General features: G+C 39.7%; 1 protein-coding gene across 8 annotated transcripts in view; it reads left to right on the top strand.

Annotated features, from left to right (window-relative positions):
* Positions 1-12,603, top strand: part of LOC124273454 — a 54,504-nt gene that overhangs the window by 18,970 nt on the left and 22,931 nt on the right. For 4 of the 8 annotated variants that reach the window (XM_046708726.1, XM_046708728.1, XM_046708731.1 and 1 more), the window contains exons 4-5: positions 11,116-11,478; positions 11,822-11,866. In XM_046708726.1, the coding sequence (XP_046564682.1) occupies positions 11,116-11,478; positions 11,822-11,866 (408 nt within the window). Of the gene's footprint in view, positions 1-213; positions 286-1,264; positions 1,368-1,887; positions 2,700-11,115; positions 11,479-11,821; positions 11,867-12,603 lie in introns of those variants that run through there. The other 4 variants (XM_046708727.1, XM_046708730.1, XM_046708725.1 and 1 more) reach the window with 3 other exon arrangements.

Raw genomic sequence — 12,603 nt, 5'->3', positions numbered from 1 at the left:
TTAACAGAGGAGCTTGTAATTAATATTTATTTGCACGTTAAATTGATAGATACAACTGTAAGTTTGTGAGAGGTTCAGTATATACACACAAAGCTATATATGAACATAGATGATATATGCGTATCCAATACCGCCACATCTTTTCATTTTGATGACAAAACACAATTAAATATTGTACAAATAGCACCTCCTTCTAGCTAAATATTTGCGTGCATTGCACTACTGCATTAAAGACCCGTGATGTAGATTCAACAAGGACTAAGGACATCAATACGCATAAAGCAGGTATTATGCATTGACTGTTGTAGGTATGTGTTGCATGCAAGTAGGCACATGTATGTGAGTTACTGAATTACAATGGATTCTTCTTTGATCCTTTTCCTCGGACATTACTTGGTATTTCAAGAATACATCTTACGACCAAAGGGTATAAAGTATAGTCGAGTTCCCCTTAGCTTCTAAGGCTCCGATACATAACATACCAGTGTATGTTGTTGGCAAGAAAAAACAATTATTAGAACAACGTAGTTCAGTTCTTGTCAGCTGTGTCTGCAAGAGGTGTAGTCCAAAAGTTGTTCTGATGGGAACATTTTACATTGTAACTGTTGTAAAATATAAAACACAAAAACAAGAGCACAGAGAATTGAAAATATCTATGTCGATTACCGAAAGCTAATATTCCAGTCTCTAAATACCAATGGACAAAACCTTTTACACATCCATGAGAAATCTCTGCTTGCTCGATTGTTTGATTATGAAAGTGTCATGAATAACAGCAACAGCGGTACGATACCATATATGAGTGAGTGAGTGAGTTAAAATTTAAAGTCACTGTGGCAATATTTCAGCCATATCGTGACTAAAACAACATATATATTAACAATAATTAAAGATAAAGTATAAAATCATGTCAACGAAGGACAGTATAACAACTAGAATATCACAGACATAAATGTAAAACTAGTAATTACATTTAAAACATTTTAACTATAGAAGACAACACAATATATAAATAGGCTATAGATCACCTGCAACTGAGGGTAGTTCACCATACTAGGGACCATGGGGACTTACAGTACCTTTGCTGATACCGTGCATGAACACTCAGTCGTCTCTCACGACAAGCACGGGTGGCTGAAGCAACAGTGAATTTGTAATATTGACTTAACTCGTCCAACATTAATTTACCTATTCAGACTCTTTATTGTCTGGCCGCCCAAATATATGATAACTACGTAAAACATAATGTTTGGTTTGATATTAGGACAGACGATAAATAACACTGGTGCAATAGCTGGTGGAGTTGTGGCCACAGTCTTAGTTGTACTGATTGTAACATTGGTATCAGTGTGGATCATACGGCAGCGGTAAGTATTGATGTATTCCATTTCATATATTTGTACACTTTGGTGATCGGGTAAGGCGGCTGACTTTGTGTGCTGGCAATTCGTTGCCTGACTCTGAGAGTGTGGGTTCGAATCTCGGATGGGACTCAACCCAACAAGAGTACTAAAATCTGCATTGCTCTTCAACTACCAATTTTACTAAATGTGAAAACGTGAGAGAGACAAACTGTCAATACACTTTCTCTTTCGACTACACTATACATTACCTTGCTTACGTTTGAAACCGGTTACACTGCTGATGATGCGCATTCCCGTTCAAACAGTTATACATTGTATTTTTTATGCAACATGTTGAAATCCTTTAGAATTTCACATGGCAACATTTTAAGTCTAAAGTTGGCTTTGAACGTCATTTAAATATCCACAAATAAACACACACAGAATTGAATTGATTATCAGCTTTAAGACTGCAATGAAATGTGTTCACAATACTACTATACTGTACTTTTATTATCATCAAAATCTCTAAATTGACTTACAGACGAGCGAAGAACGAATTGAAGGAGAAGGAGAAGACCTCTCCTACAGATGCAAAGCCTGACATGACCTACAGTTTGGCCGGTAAGATCCCACAGAACAACTACCATGAAATCCAGGAACTGAAGACACAGAACAGTGACTATGACTACGCTACTGCGGATGGCATGGGCCTTCCTCCAACTACAAACACTTACTTCACCATCGAACCTGCTGGGAAGCAAACTGCAAGAGACAATTCAGCAGCCTCTGCAGCTGAAGGCGAGTATGATCACATTGGAGACAAACCATCCCAACAGACCAGTGACTACGATACAACAACCTCGGTCGCTCAACCAGGACATATTGGAGAAGAAGACTATGGTTACAATCACTTCCAAAAGAAAGTCAACACTCAGACACATCAGAATGACTACGACACTGCTGCCTCTGCATCTAAGGCAGTTGCTCAAATCATTTCGACCGAAAGGAACACAGATGAAGACGACTATGACCATTTTCATAGGGGAACCAATGGTTCTGAGACTGTTAGCTCGCCGTACGATACTACATCAGGAGTAGAAGATAACTCTGATTATTCTGTTGCATGACACTTGAAATAAGCATATCCCGAAAATGAATTGTGTTTGTGTGTTCTGGTTCGTATTGTACATGTCCACGTATGTAATTAACAAGATACCTTGAACTTGACAATGCCCTCATTTGGGCCACTGAACAATATTCCTTATCACATCCTTTCCTGTTTATCAGCAATCAATGTTTTGTTGTATAGTTATGCCTTTGTTCAACACAGGATTTCACATCGTATATTTCACATTTATAGTCATCACATTAAGAAACCCATGTCCAAGGCAAGGCTGCTGTCTCTTGTCAGTCCATGGTTGGCTCTTCGTCAGTCAACTGATGTGCATTACTACACATAATTATGTTTACATGTACATAATTTCACATCGTATATTTCACATTTATAGTCTGAGTTGATTGGTTTTGAGTCATCACATTAAGAAACCCATATCAAAGGCAAGGCTGTTGTCCGTGCTGTCCGTGGTTGGCTCTTCGTCAGTCAACTGATGTGCATTACTATACATAATTATGTTTACATGTATTCTGTTAGGCAGTTTTCCAACTCAAACTGAATGTGCATCCGTCAACAGGATATACCATTCTGCTGGAAATGAGTTATCGTGACAGATATGAACTTATCTCTTGATTTATTTCTGTAAGTAATTGTTTTGGTTTTGGTGTAGTCGATGATTAGACTCAACGTATCCCCTCGTAGACATTTTACTTGTTGTCTTGACAGGTGCATCAGGTTGTGTCGAGGTTTTACAATTAGTATGTCTTTATGTAAACTAGATTATTCACATTGATAGTACAACCACCACATATATTACACAATTTACGTAACACACATTGTGGCCAGTTATTTCCAGGTGAAAGTTTTGTTGTTCGTTAACTATATATTTTTAAGTTGAATTCTTTATGTTGTGTTTCAATTCTACACCGTTACGTTTCCTCCCCTATATCACACACATTCATAATTTTCCTGAATAAAGACTTGAAATAAGATGACTGAAATTGTTTCCTTTGTTTATTTGTAAAGGAAGAAGCTCGCGAGAATTAAACTAATTCGATGAATGTGCATACTATTCGTGAATGCTAACATGCGGCTTGGAGGAAACTTCGATATATCAGTTACATGGTTGATTTTGTGATCATTTGTCTTGCTGATATGTGATAGTAGTTACCTGCCTGTGTGTAAATAAAGACGAAACGTCAGAGGAAAACAGTGGGAAAAGATTATTCGGATATTTGTTGGGTTTTTTTATTTTCATGAATTATATTCACATTTCGCTTCTTAACTTTAACCCTAACATTGCACATGTAGATGTTGCAGGTAATGTACTGAAGGTGATGGTGACGGATTATCTGAAATTGTACTAACAAAGAATATACGTTCCCTCTTCCTGCTGTACAATCTATGTTATGTGTCAAAAAGGTCCACATGATGGATCGGTGGTTTGGACGTGGTGACTTGGCTATTGGTACTTGGCACAAAAAAACTGATTTGTATTTATAAGTAACTTGCGGAGTGCTGCGTTAAGCAACAAACACGAAAATACACATTTAATTTCAAATCACCCTTCTTTGAAAACAGTTGAGGATGAAGCCTAAAGTCAAATGTATCGATCACAAGCTCATCTAAATAAATTTATACAACAACCGATGTGTGACGGTTGAGCAAACAGAGGTGGAGCGGCAAAAACAACCTTTTACCTTAAAGGCCAATGGACACACACATTTAAAATCGTTCAACTGCAATGACACTTTACTTTATAATGGCGTATGTGACCAAACCTGCTGAAAGACATGCAAAATGCCCTGGTGCAAAGAATAGTCACTTGTCTGATGACGTCTAGAAGGATGTCTCCATTCTTCTTGGCGGGTCTGGATCTGTTCTTACCAGTTGACTGGGAGATGTGGTCCCTGTAGAACATGAGTAAGTGAGTGAGTGAGTGACATTATATTTAATGTCACCTAGGCAATATTCCAGCCATATAGTGACGAGATTGTAGATCATGGCGGTTAATGCCATGTCAGAAGTGTCCTATATGCGACATTTGTGGGGAGTGTGCATTCCACGGCAACAGGTTAACATTGTTTCCTGCAAGGAAGTTCAATACTGCTCGGGCTTTTTAGGATTTGGCGTTGTCAAAGGACACTCGTTACGGTGAATGCATTTGCCGTGTACAGTGTCATATTAGGCCAGTAGACACATTAGGCGTCCGGTGACGTAACGCCGTACACGACAACTAAAGATGCCACAAAACGAATGTCAAAACTACAACTTTACACTTATATATAGTTGCTAATATACACCGTTGATGGATAAAGTAAGACTACTCTTGAAGCCTCAATAAAATGTTCAATAAGAATCTTAGTAATGAATTAACGAATAACATCTGTAACAGCAAAGAAAGCGGAGTTCACTTTGTCTGTATTGTATATGCAGTTACGTGACACGTCACATTCAGTGTAAAAAAAAAAACAAGACAACCAATGTCGAATAACGAATGTCTACAGAAGAAAAAAAAACGGAGTTCATTCTGGTTGTATTGTATATTCAGTTAATTGTATTATGAGCGACGACCAGCGTTTACTTTTACTAACCGATATTCACTTCGCTAACAAGGATGTGAAACACAACACTGTGGTAACTTTAAACTGCCACCATTCAGGAGGAAGACATTCTTCATTTTCTATTTAGAGCTCTGTAACATTTACGTATTACAATGCTTAAAAGACTTTCAAAGCAAATGTTCAGCTGGTGGGTCATGTCTATCCTTTATCGAACACCTGGTGTCACCTCTATTAAGCCGGTCATCCCAAGTGAAATAATCAAGACTGGTTATTTCTAGATTGCAGGTTTGTATTACCTGATACACATACAGCACAAGTATGCATATCTCAATAGAATGCATATCTTTGCTTCATTCAGCCGTCGAAAAACATAAACGCGATGATATGGAGTTAAGATAATGACTTGGTAGCATTTGATGCCAGTGTCAGGTTACCTATTTTAGTGAATAGTTTACGACTGGACTTGAGGAACCACCGATAATATATGCGCTGTATGAACTTAATCAATGGACGTTTGCATCAGTTTTGTTTTACCCCTTATATGTATATGATAGACCTATACGTGTGCCGCACAAATATATCATAAATGATCAAAACCTAAATTCCTCTTCAAAACGATGATCAAATGCTTTTTATTATGTGGTCATTATTTGAGATAAATATTGTTTCGTGGCAGCGCAAGTCAATATAAAACAGTGTATAGTTATTTGCATTGTTTGTGAAAGCTTGGTCATTTTAGAACAAAATTAATAGCGTGTTTTGTTTGTTTCATACAGCATTCTCATACGAATATTGTTCCTATTGACTGACGCTAAAAAGGTGTTGTTATTTTGACTGAAGGAAAGTAGGTGAAGTGAAGTCGGAGTTTCTGAACTTCAGAATTAGTTGCAGAGTTCCTTCTTTCCTCACCCCACCTCACCTCACATGCCCGGTCGAGACTGGATAGAATGTAAGGGAGTGCGGGTAAGTCCTGTGTCAGATTACAAGACTATTTACCTCCTGAATGGTTAATAATTTTCATATGCCATCTGCATCTTGCTATGCATAAATGGTATTAGATTTCTCGCCAGTGCATCACACAGGTGCATATGCATTACAAAAGTAGGACATCGCGAACATATAATACCGTTGTCTACAGAGGAAGCAAGACTGAACGAATCAAGCCTTGGCTTGTTGTGCGTTTGCACTATCCCAAAGAATAAACAGCCATGAGACTCAATGAAAAACCAAGTTCAACACGGCGACCTGAGCGAACGTTCAATTTACTTCCTTGCTGACATCTGTATGCAGTTTGTCGCGACAGGCAACATGAAGCCCTAGTACAACATATCGATTTATATGCGTATAATGTCCGTATAAATGCAAGGTGGTCATTCCTGTTATCCCAAGGGGTCAAGGTATTTTGTATTCATTTGTGAAGTCTGGCAGGCCTCGTGCTATTTTGTCCTTAATACCTTTCACCACAGACACTCATGTTTCTCATGATAGCGTATCGATAGCGTTTATATTGTGTTGACATTCAGTATTCAGTAACAGTATTGTCAGCATCGATTTCGTTTTGATACTCACCTGTATCATGTGTCCTTGATGTGCACGCGGTATGTAAGAAGGAAGTAAATTGTTTGACGTATTGTTGCAAACCTCGCCCATGTTGCATCTTTCGAAGTGAGCACATCATCAGTTGAAGTTTCATTATGACGAGGTCTGTGAACGTTTGGAAGTGTTTCATAGGTTTCGGCTATATTCTTCAGCCAGTTTGTGCAGGTAAGACATCAATGTGTACATTAGTATTATTATTGATAATATTATTCGATGATACAATTCATCCATGCAAGAGAATAACAGCCTTAAGACAGATTCCGTTTGGTGCTATGGACAAAATAGCTGTGACAACTGTATGAATGGACACCAGAACATTAAGGATGACACCAGGTGTTCCTGAAAAGGTTCAGTGAACTACAGTCGATGAAGTAGCATAGACATGTATGCGTTCTAGTAGACATGTATATGTTGATATGCTATTGGCAGTAGATCTAATGTGTAATTCGTATATATTATACATTGTATTCAAAATCACCAATAGGTCGGTAATGGAAGTACAAATAACTTGGATATAACAAACTCGGATATCATTAGGATATAATCTAAATATTAAAACCTTAACCAAGATTCCAAATTGAGGCTCTTTGTATAAAAAAACCCACATCAGACAAACTTGATGACCAAAGTTTTGTTTAGTTTACGCCGGAATCAGCAATATTCCAGCTAAATGACGGCTGCCTGTAACCAGTAAATAACGAGGCAATTCAGTGATTGACATCATGAGCATCTGTCTGCGCAATTGCAATACGATAATTTGTGTCAATGAAGTCATCGAGCCTGGCAACCTGATCTCATAAGTCGCCTCTAAGGACATGCATGAGTTATTGAAGATATTCTTTACCCATATCTTCACGGTTGGGACCAAAGTTGATGGTTTAGACTATAACAGAGCATATCATGTATCTCTAAGCATATCATGTATCTCCTATAAATATACAGAAACCATGAAGAATTTGATTTCAGTATCACCAATGTGCAGAAGCGAAAGCTCTAACTTGCCAGTACATGTAGTTCAATATTTCAGAGATTCTCCATGATGTTTAGTCGAGCCCTTGACAGACCCCGGCAGTGATCTAAACAGATTCCATAGTTTCCCATGTGGATGACGAGCGTCGTCTGTCATCCACCAGACCCGATAACATAAGTGTTAGTGATGTATTTGTTCATCGTCCATAACATTGTCCCATATTGTACTGACATATGTATGGAACATCCGATCTGTGCGTTATGAAAACGATGCGTTATGGACGACAAGGTAACTGATATTACAATCGTAAATAACACAGCGGTAATTGTTCATACATTGAATCTGTGATGTGTCTTGTTCATGTAGGTACAACATACACCAGTAAGGCTTGCTATGGAAACAATCCCCGCTGTACACACGTCATGACCTCAGCTGCAACTCTACCCAGAAGATCGCCATCTATGACGCCTACTACACTAACAACACAGAGTGTGGTACAGGTGTCGCTAACTGCGTCGGTGTGAAACCGGACAGTGTGACAGAACATGGCTATCACAGGTTCAGCAACACTGAGCTGGTCTCCTTCTACAACAACTGTTCAACAAAGAGTCGGTGTGATGTTGCTCCTCGGCGGAGTGCTCATCGGACATTCTCTGTTGTGAAGTATCGGTGTACTGAAGGTAACAGTGTAGTTTAGACTTAACATTGCACTTAATGATCACTGTCGTTATATTGAAAAGATGGACTCTGAGATTGTCGCACCTAACATCATCAAAGCTATTCCTATGTGTTTATGCGGTATGTGTCCATATCTATCAACATAGTACAAACTGATCATGTGAATACGAACCTGACTGGCTAAGACACAAAACATTCTCAGGTGTTGTTCACTTTCCAATAATATGCATTGTATTCTCTGTTCTGAAATATGTGTCTTCTTCTCAGACTTAAATATAGAAATACACTTTCTGTCAATAACAAGTGTCCGTTAAATGAAAAGCAAGTTCCATGGAATGTCAATTTCTTTATTGCAATGAAAGCGACGTTTCGGTGCAGTAAGAACACTAACACCGTAAGGAATACTAACACCGGTGTAGAAAGAATACTAACACCGCCATATTGCATGATAATACGTGGCATTCACTGCAGTAAAGAAGTTGACTATCCATAGAACTTGGTATTCCTTCATCTTTACAACTTCTAAAATGGTATCCTCCCATTGTGCAGACAGGTAGTTTGCAGACGCCTTGAAACAACTACATTTACGGTTCAATGAACAGATTAGGTACTACCTGTTACCTACACATGATAACAGAATAGCCCAACCAAAACCACAAGGAAAATATCTAATGCCGAGTAGATATTTATTTCATGACAAGAATAACATGATATTTTTCAAATAACACGGTATAATGGAGGTGCAGTAGCTTCCAGTAAATATATCTTTTTCATCGAAATATTACACCTATATTCATAGATGTAATTTATCTTATAGTTTAATTAAAGCACTAACAGTATCAGTAGGTAGGCACAGTATCTATTAATTGTCATCATAAAAGTCAAAAAAGAAACTTCACATTCTTTCTTCAGGGCACTATAAAAGAACAAGAGAGTGTAAGATGGCTAAATTGTTATTATTTCATAGCTGAGATCTGTGTGATGTACTCGATACACTGACAGTGCCATAATCAGTTCCATGAGGCTACACCGCCGTTCCAAAACATGGGTATACAGAATGTCAAGTCACAAGAATAAAAATGCGAAATTTCTCAGTTCAATATCTGTATGGCCGTCCGCACATTCACCACTGCCAAACACCGTCTCCCCATCGACTGCCTGATGCTTGTGAACACGTGGTTGGGGATTCTGCGCCATTGCTCTTGCAAGGCAGCGCCAAGTTCCTGCAAATTCTGAAGTTGGTTCCTAAGACCACGAAGCCTTCTCCCAAGTGCATCCCAAACGTGCTCTATTGCATTATGGTCAGGGGACCTCGATGGCCAGTCCATGACGTTGATTCCAGCGTTTTGAAGGAAATTTCGTGTCAGCATCGCGGTATGCGGCGGAGCATTATCGTGCTGGAACTGTAGACCTGGGCCATGAGCCGCCATGAAAGGAACGAGTTCAAGGGTGAGCACCTGGTCGCGGTAAGCAGCAGCTGTGAGGTTTCCACGGATGACCAGAAGTCGGGAACGGTTGTTCCCACAGAAATCACCCCACACCATGCAACTTCCGCCCCCGAATCTGTCGACTTCCTGTACACAACATTGGGCATACCGTTCACGACGTCGTCTCCAGACTCTATGCCTGCCGTCCGCGAATCTGAGGGTAAACCTGGATTCATCGCTAAAGACGACTCGATTCCAGTCTCTCTGGGTCCATCGGAGGTGACGTTGGGCCCACAGCAGACGTTGACGTTGATGAAACGGCATCAATATTGGCCCACGATATGGACGTTGAGAATTGAGATTGGCAGCCCGCAACCGATTTCGAATGGTCTGTGAGGACAGTCGACCTCTAAACATCTCAGCCCTGGTTCGTGTAGCCGGCAGAAATCTGTCACGTAGGTGACGAAGGACGATTTGACGGTCTTCTGCTCGTGACGTCACACGTGGACGACCCGACCTTTGGCGATCAGAAGTGGTGCCAGTTTGTTGTAGACGACCTCGCAAGTCATACACAGTACGACGGCTGCATCCCATTCCTCTTGCGACGTCAATAACTGATCTTCCCGCTTGCAACATGCCAACGGCACGTTCGCGTTGCACATTTAACAATCGTGGCATTTCAAGTACCATTAGAACTGTGGTTTAAAAGTGTTTTTTCAATTCTTGAGGCCAATGCAAACACGTGCATATGAAGAAAACTTCGATGCGAAGATCACGTGATCGACTGCACGTGCAAAAGCTGATTTGGCACTAACGTCATTTGCACGAGGAATGGATGGGTTTGAGTGGGTTTTGCTAACGTTTTTTCTAGAGTCGAAAGATAGGGATCCCATTTCGGATACATAGATGTATCATCAGAGAAAAATTATTCATTATTTTTCAAATTACATGTTGTGAAGTTTCTTTTTGGACTCAGTATATATACGAACATCATATTCAGTTATCCAAGTTTTGTGAGGTTTGCCAACGCATCAAGGTACAGAAGTGGAGACTTAGCGTGCGGTTCATTGGCGGATCCAGAAGTGGGCGGGGGTGCTGAGGTGCGCACTCCCCTACCCCATCCCCCCCCCCTCTTGTCCTGAAAGTTAATTAAATGACCATTGAACTCCGGTAAAAATGAATTGTGCACCTCCCCTTTTCTCAAGCGAGTCTGTCAATTAGGATCTAACCTCTAAATTGCCTCTCAAAGAAATGTGCGTTACTTGACAATTGTAGAATGTATACTGAACTTGCCAGTTTAGAAACTGCACTTGAATCTAGAATTGCTCTTAACAACCGCTCTCCTGACGTGGTAAGCACATCGGGATCGGAAGACATTCAAGTCTGAATCTTTTAACAACTGAAACTCATTTTGCAGACGACGCGTCTTTGAACATCAGTGGGAGTTCTGCAGAGGGATTATCTCAAGTCTCACTATTCAATACAGTTGGAGCGATGGCTAATTCTACAATACAAAACAACACCTACGTGTGCAGCTTCAAATCTGATGACCCAACCACAATTGTATCAGTGTATTCTCTTGACGTGAGAATCAGACGACGAACTCCAGGGCAGTGCTTATCACAGTTCACTGTCCTACCTGCAAACTACATAACAGTGAATAATTGTTCAACTGTGTTCCATCCGTTTGAGAGACTCAACGTTACAGCGAAGCTCCCGATATCTATCTACTTAGCTATCCCAAGTGTGTCTTCAACGTTAATTTGGCTCCTGATCAATGGTAAGAATGTACACGGACAACAAGTTTTCAGCGGTACACCCAATGTACTGTGTTAAACAGCAGAAACTTCATCGTCATAAGCCTTCATTTGGCTTCCGAGTAAAGGTGCGAATGGGATCTATCATATGATATGTTATTGAGCAAACATGAAATTCACAGTAACTATGCACTTTCAACGATGTGTGCGTTGAATGTAGGAAGTTACACACAAAATGGATTATAGTATTGTCTTTAGCAAAATATGAAATACGAAACTCCCAGTCGTTCCTTGACATATTTCAGTTATATTAAGAGCTACGTTTGTGAGATAACTGTATGGCAATACGTGTGTTTCATATTGCAGCATCCGACCCTTTTGATGTAAGATGTCAACCAGTGACCAGCACAGGTAGGCAATCTTCAGAAGTTCACCATATAACATCTTCAGAAGTTCACCATATAAGTTTCTCAAACTAGATGCTCAAACTAGATGCACTATATACATCTTCAATGCAGTCCTTGGAAGAGATTAATGTACAGAAGTGCTATTGAAGTGTATCACATGTCCTCTTTGGTATTCCAAAGAGTTTCTCGATTAAATTTCTTATGATATCAGAACAAGTGCTGTATGTAGCTGAAAAATGAAATCAAAAGTGTATACACAGGTATTGCCAATGTTGCATTTGAATACTAACTTGTTATATCATATTGTGGATTTATGGGCGATGGGGTAGCCTAGTGGTTAAAGCGTTTGCTCGTAACGCCAAAGACCCGGGTTCGATTCCCCACATGGGCACAATGTGTGAAGCCCATTTCTGGTGTTCCCCGCCGACGTAAACTAAACTCAGTATTGTGGATTATCTCCCTACAACCTTCTGATGCAACGGATTAAACACCTGGTGTCATCACTGATTTTCGGTTATCCACTCATACAAATCTCATAGCTATTTCCCTCTATATGTCCTTTCATGTAGATGTTATTGACGTAGTTAATGTTTTGGATGCGCGATGAACCTAGGACCAGGTTAGAGAACCCACATGGGAACCATTACTGAGTAGGAATTTCTAAAATCAAAACGTATATTTGCAAAATATAAAAAAATGAACATGTCTTATTTAACCTGCATTGGAAGACATTTGTGCCCA

The sequence above is a fragment of the Haliotis rubra genome, unplaced genomic scaffold (genome assembly GCF_003918875.1).
Source record: "Haliotis rubra isolate DU_JTF1 unplaced genomic scaffold, ASM391887v1 Scf1802, whole genome shotgun sequence".
Classification (NCBI taxonomy): Eukaryota; Metazoa; Mollusca; class Gastropoda; order Lepetellida; family Haliotidae; genus Haliotis; species Haliotis rubra.
This window is presented reverse-complemented; position numbering and strand designations above follow the sequence as displayed.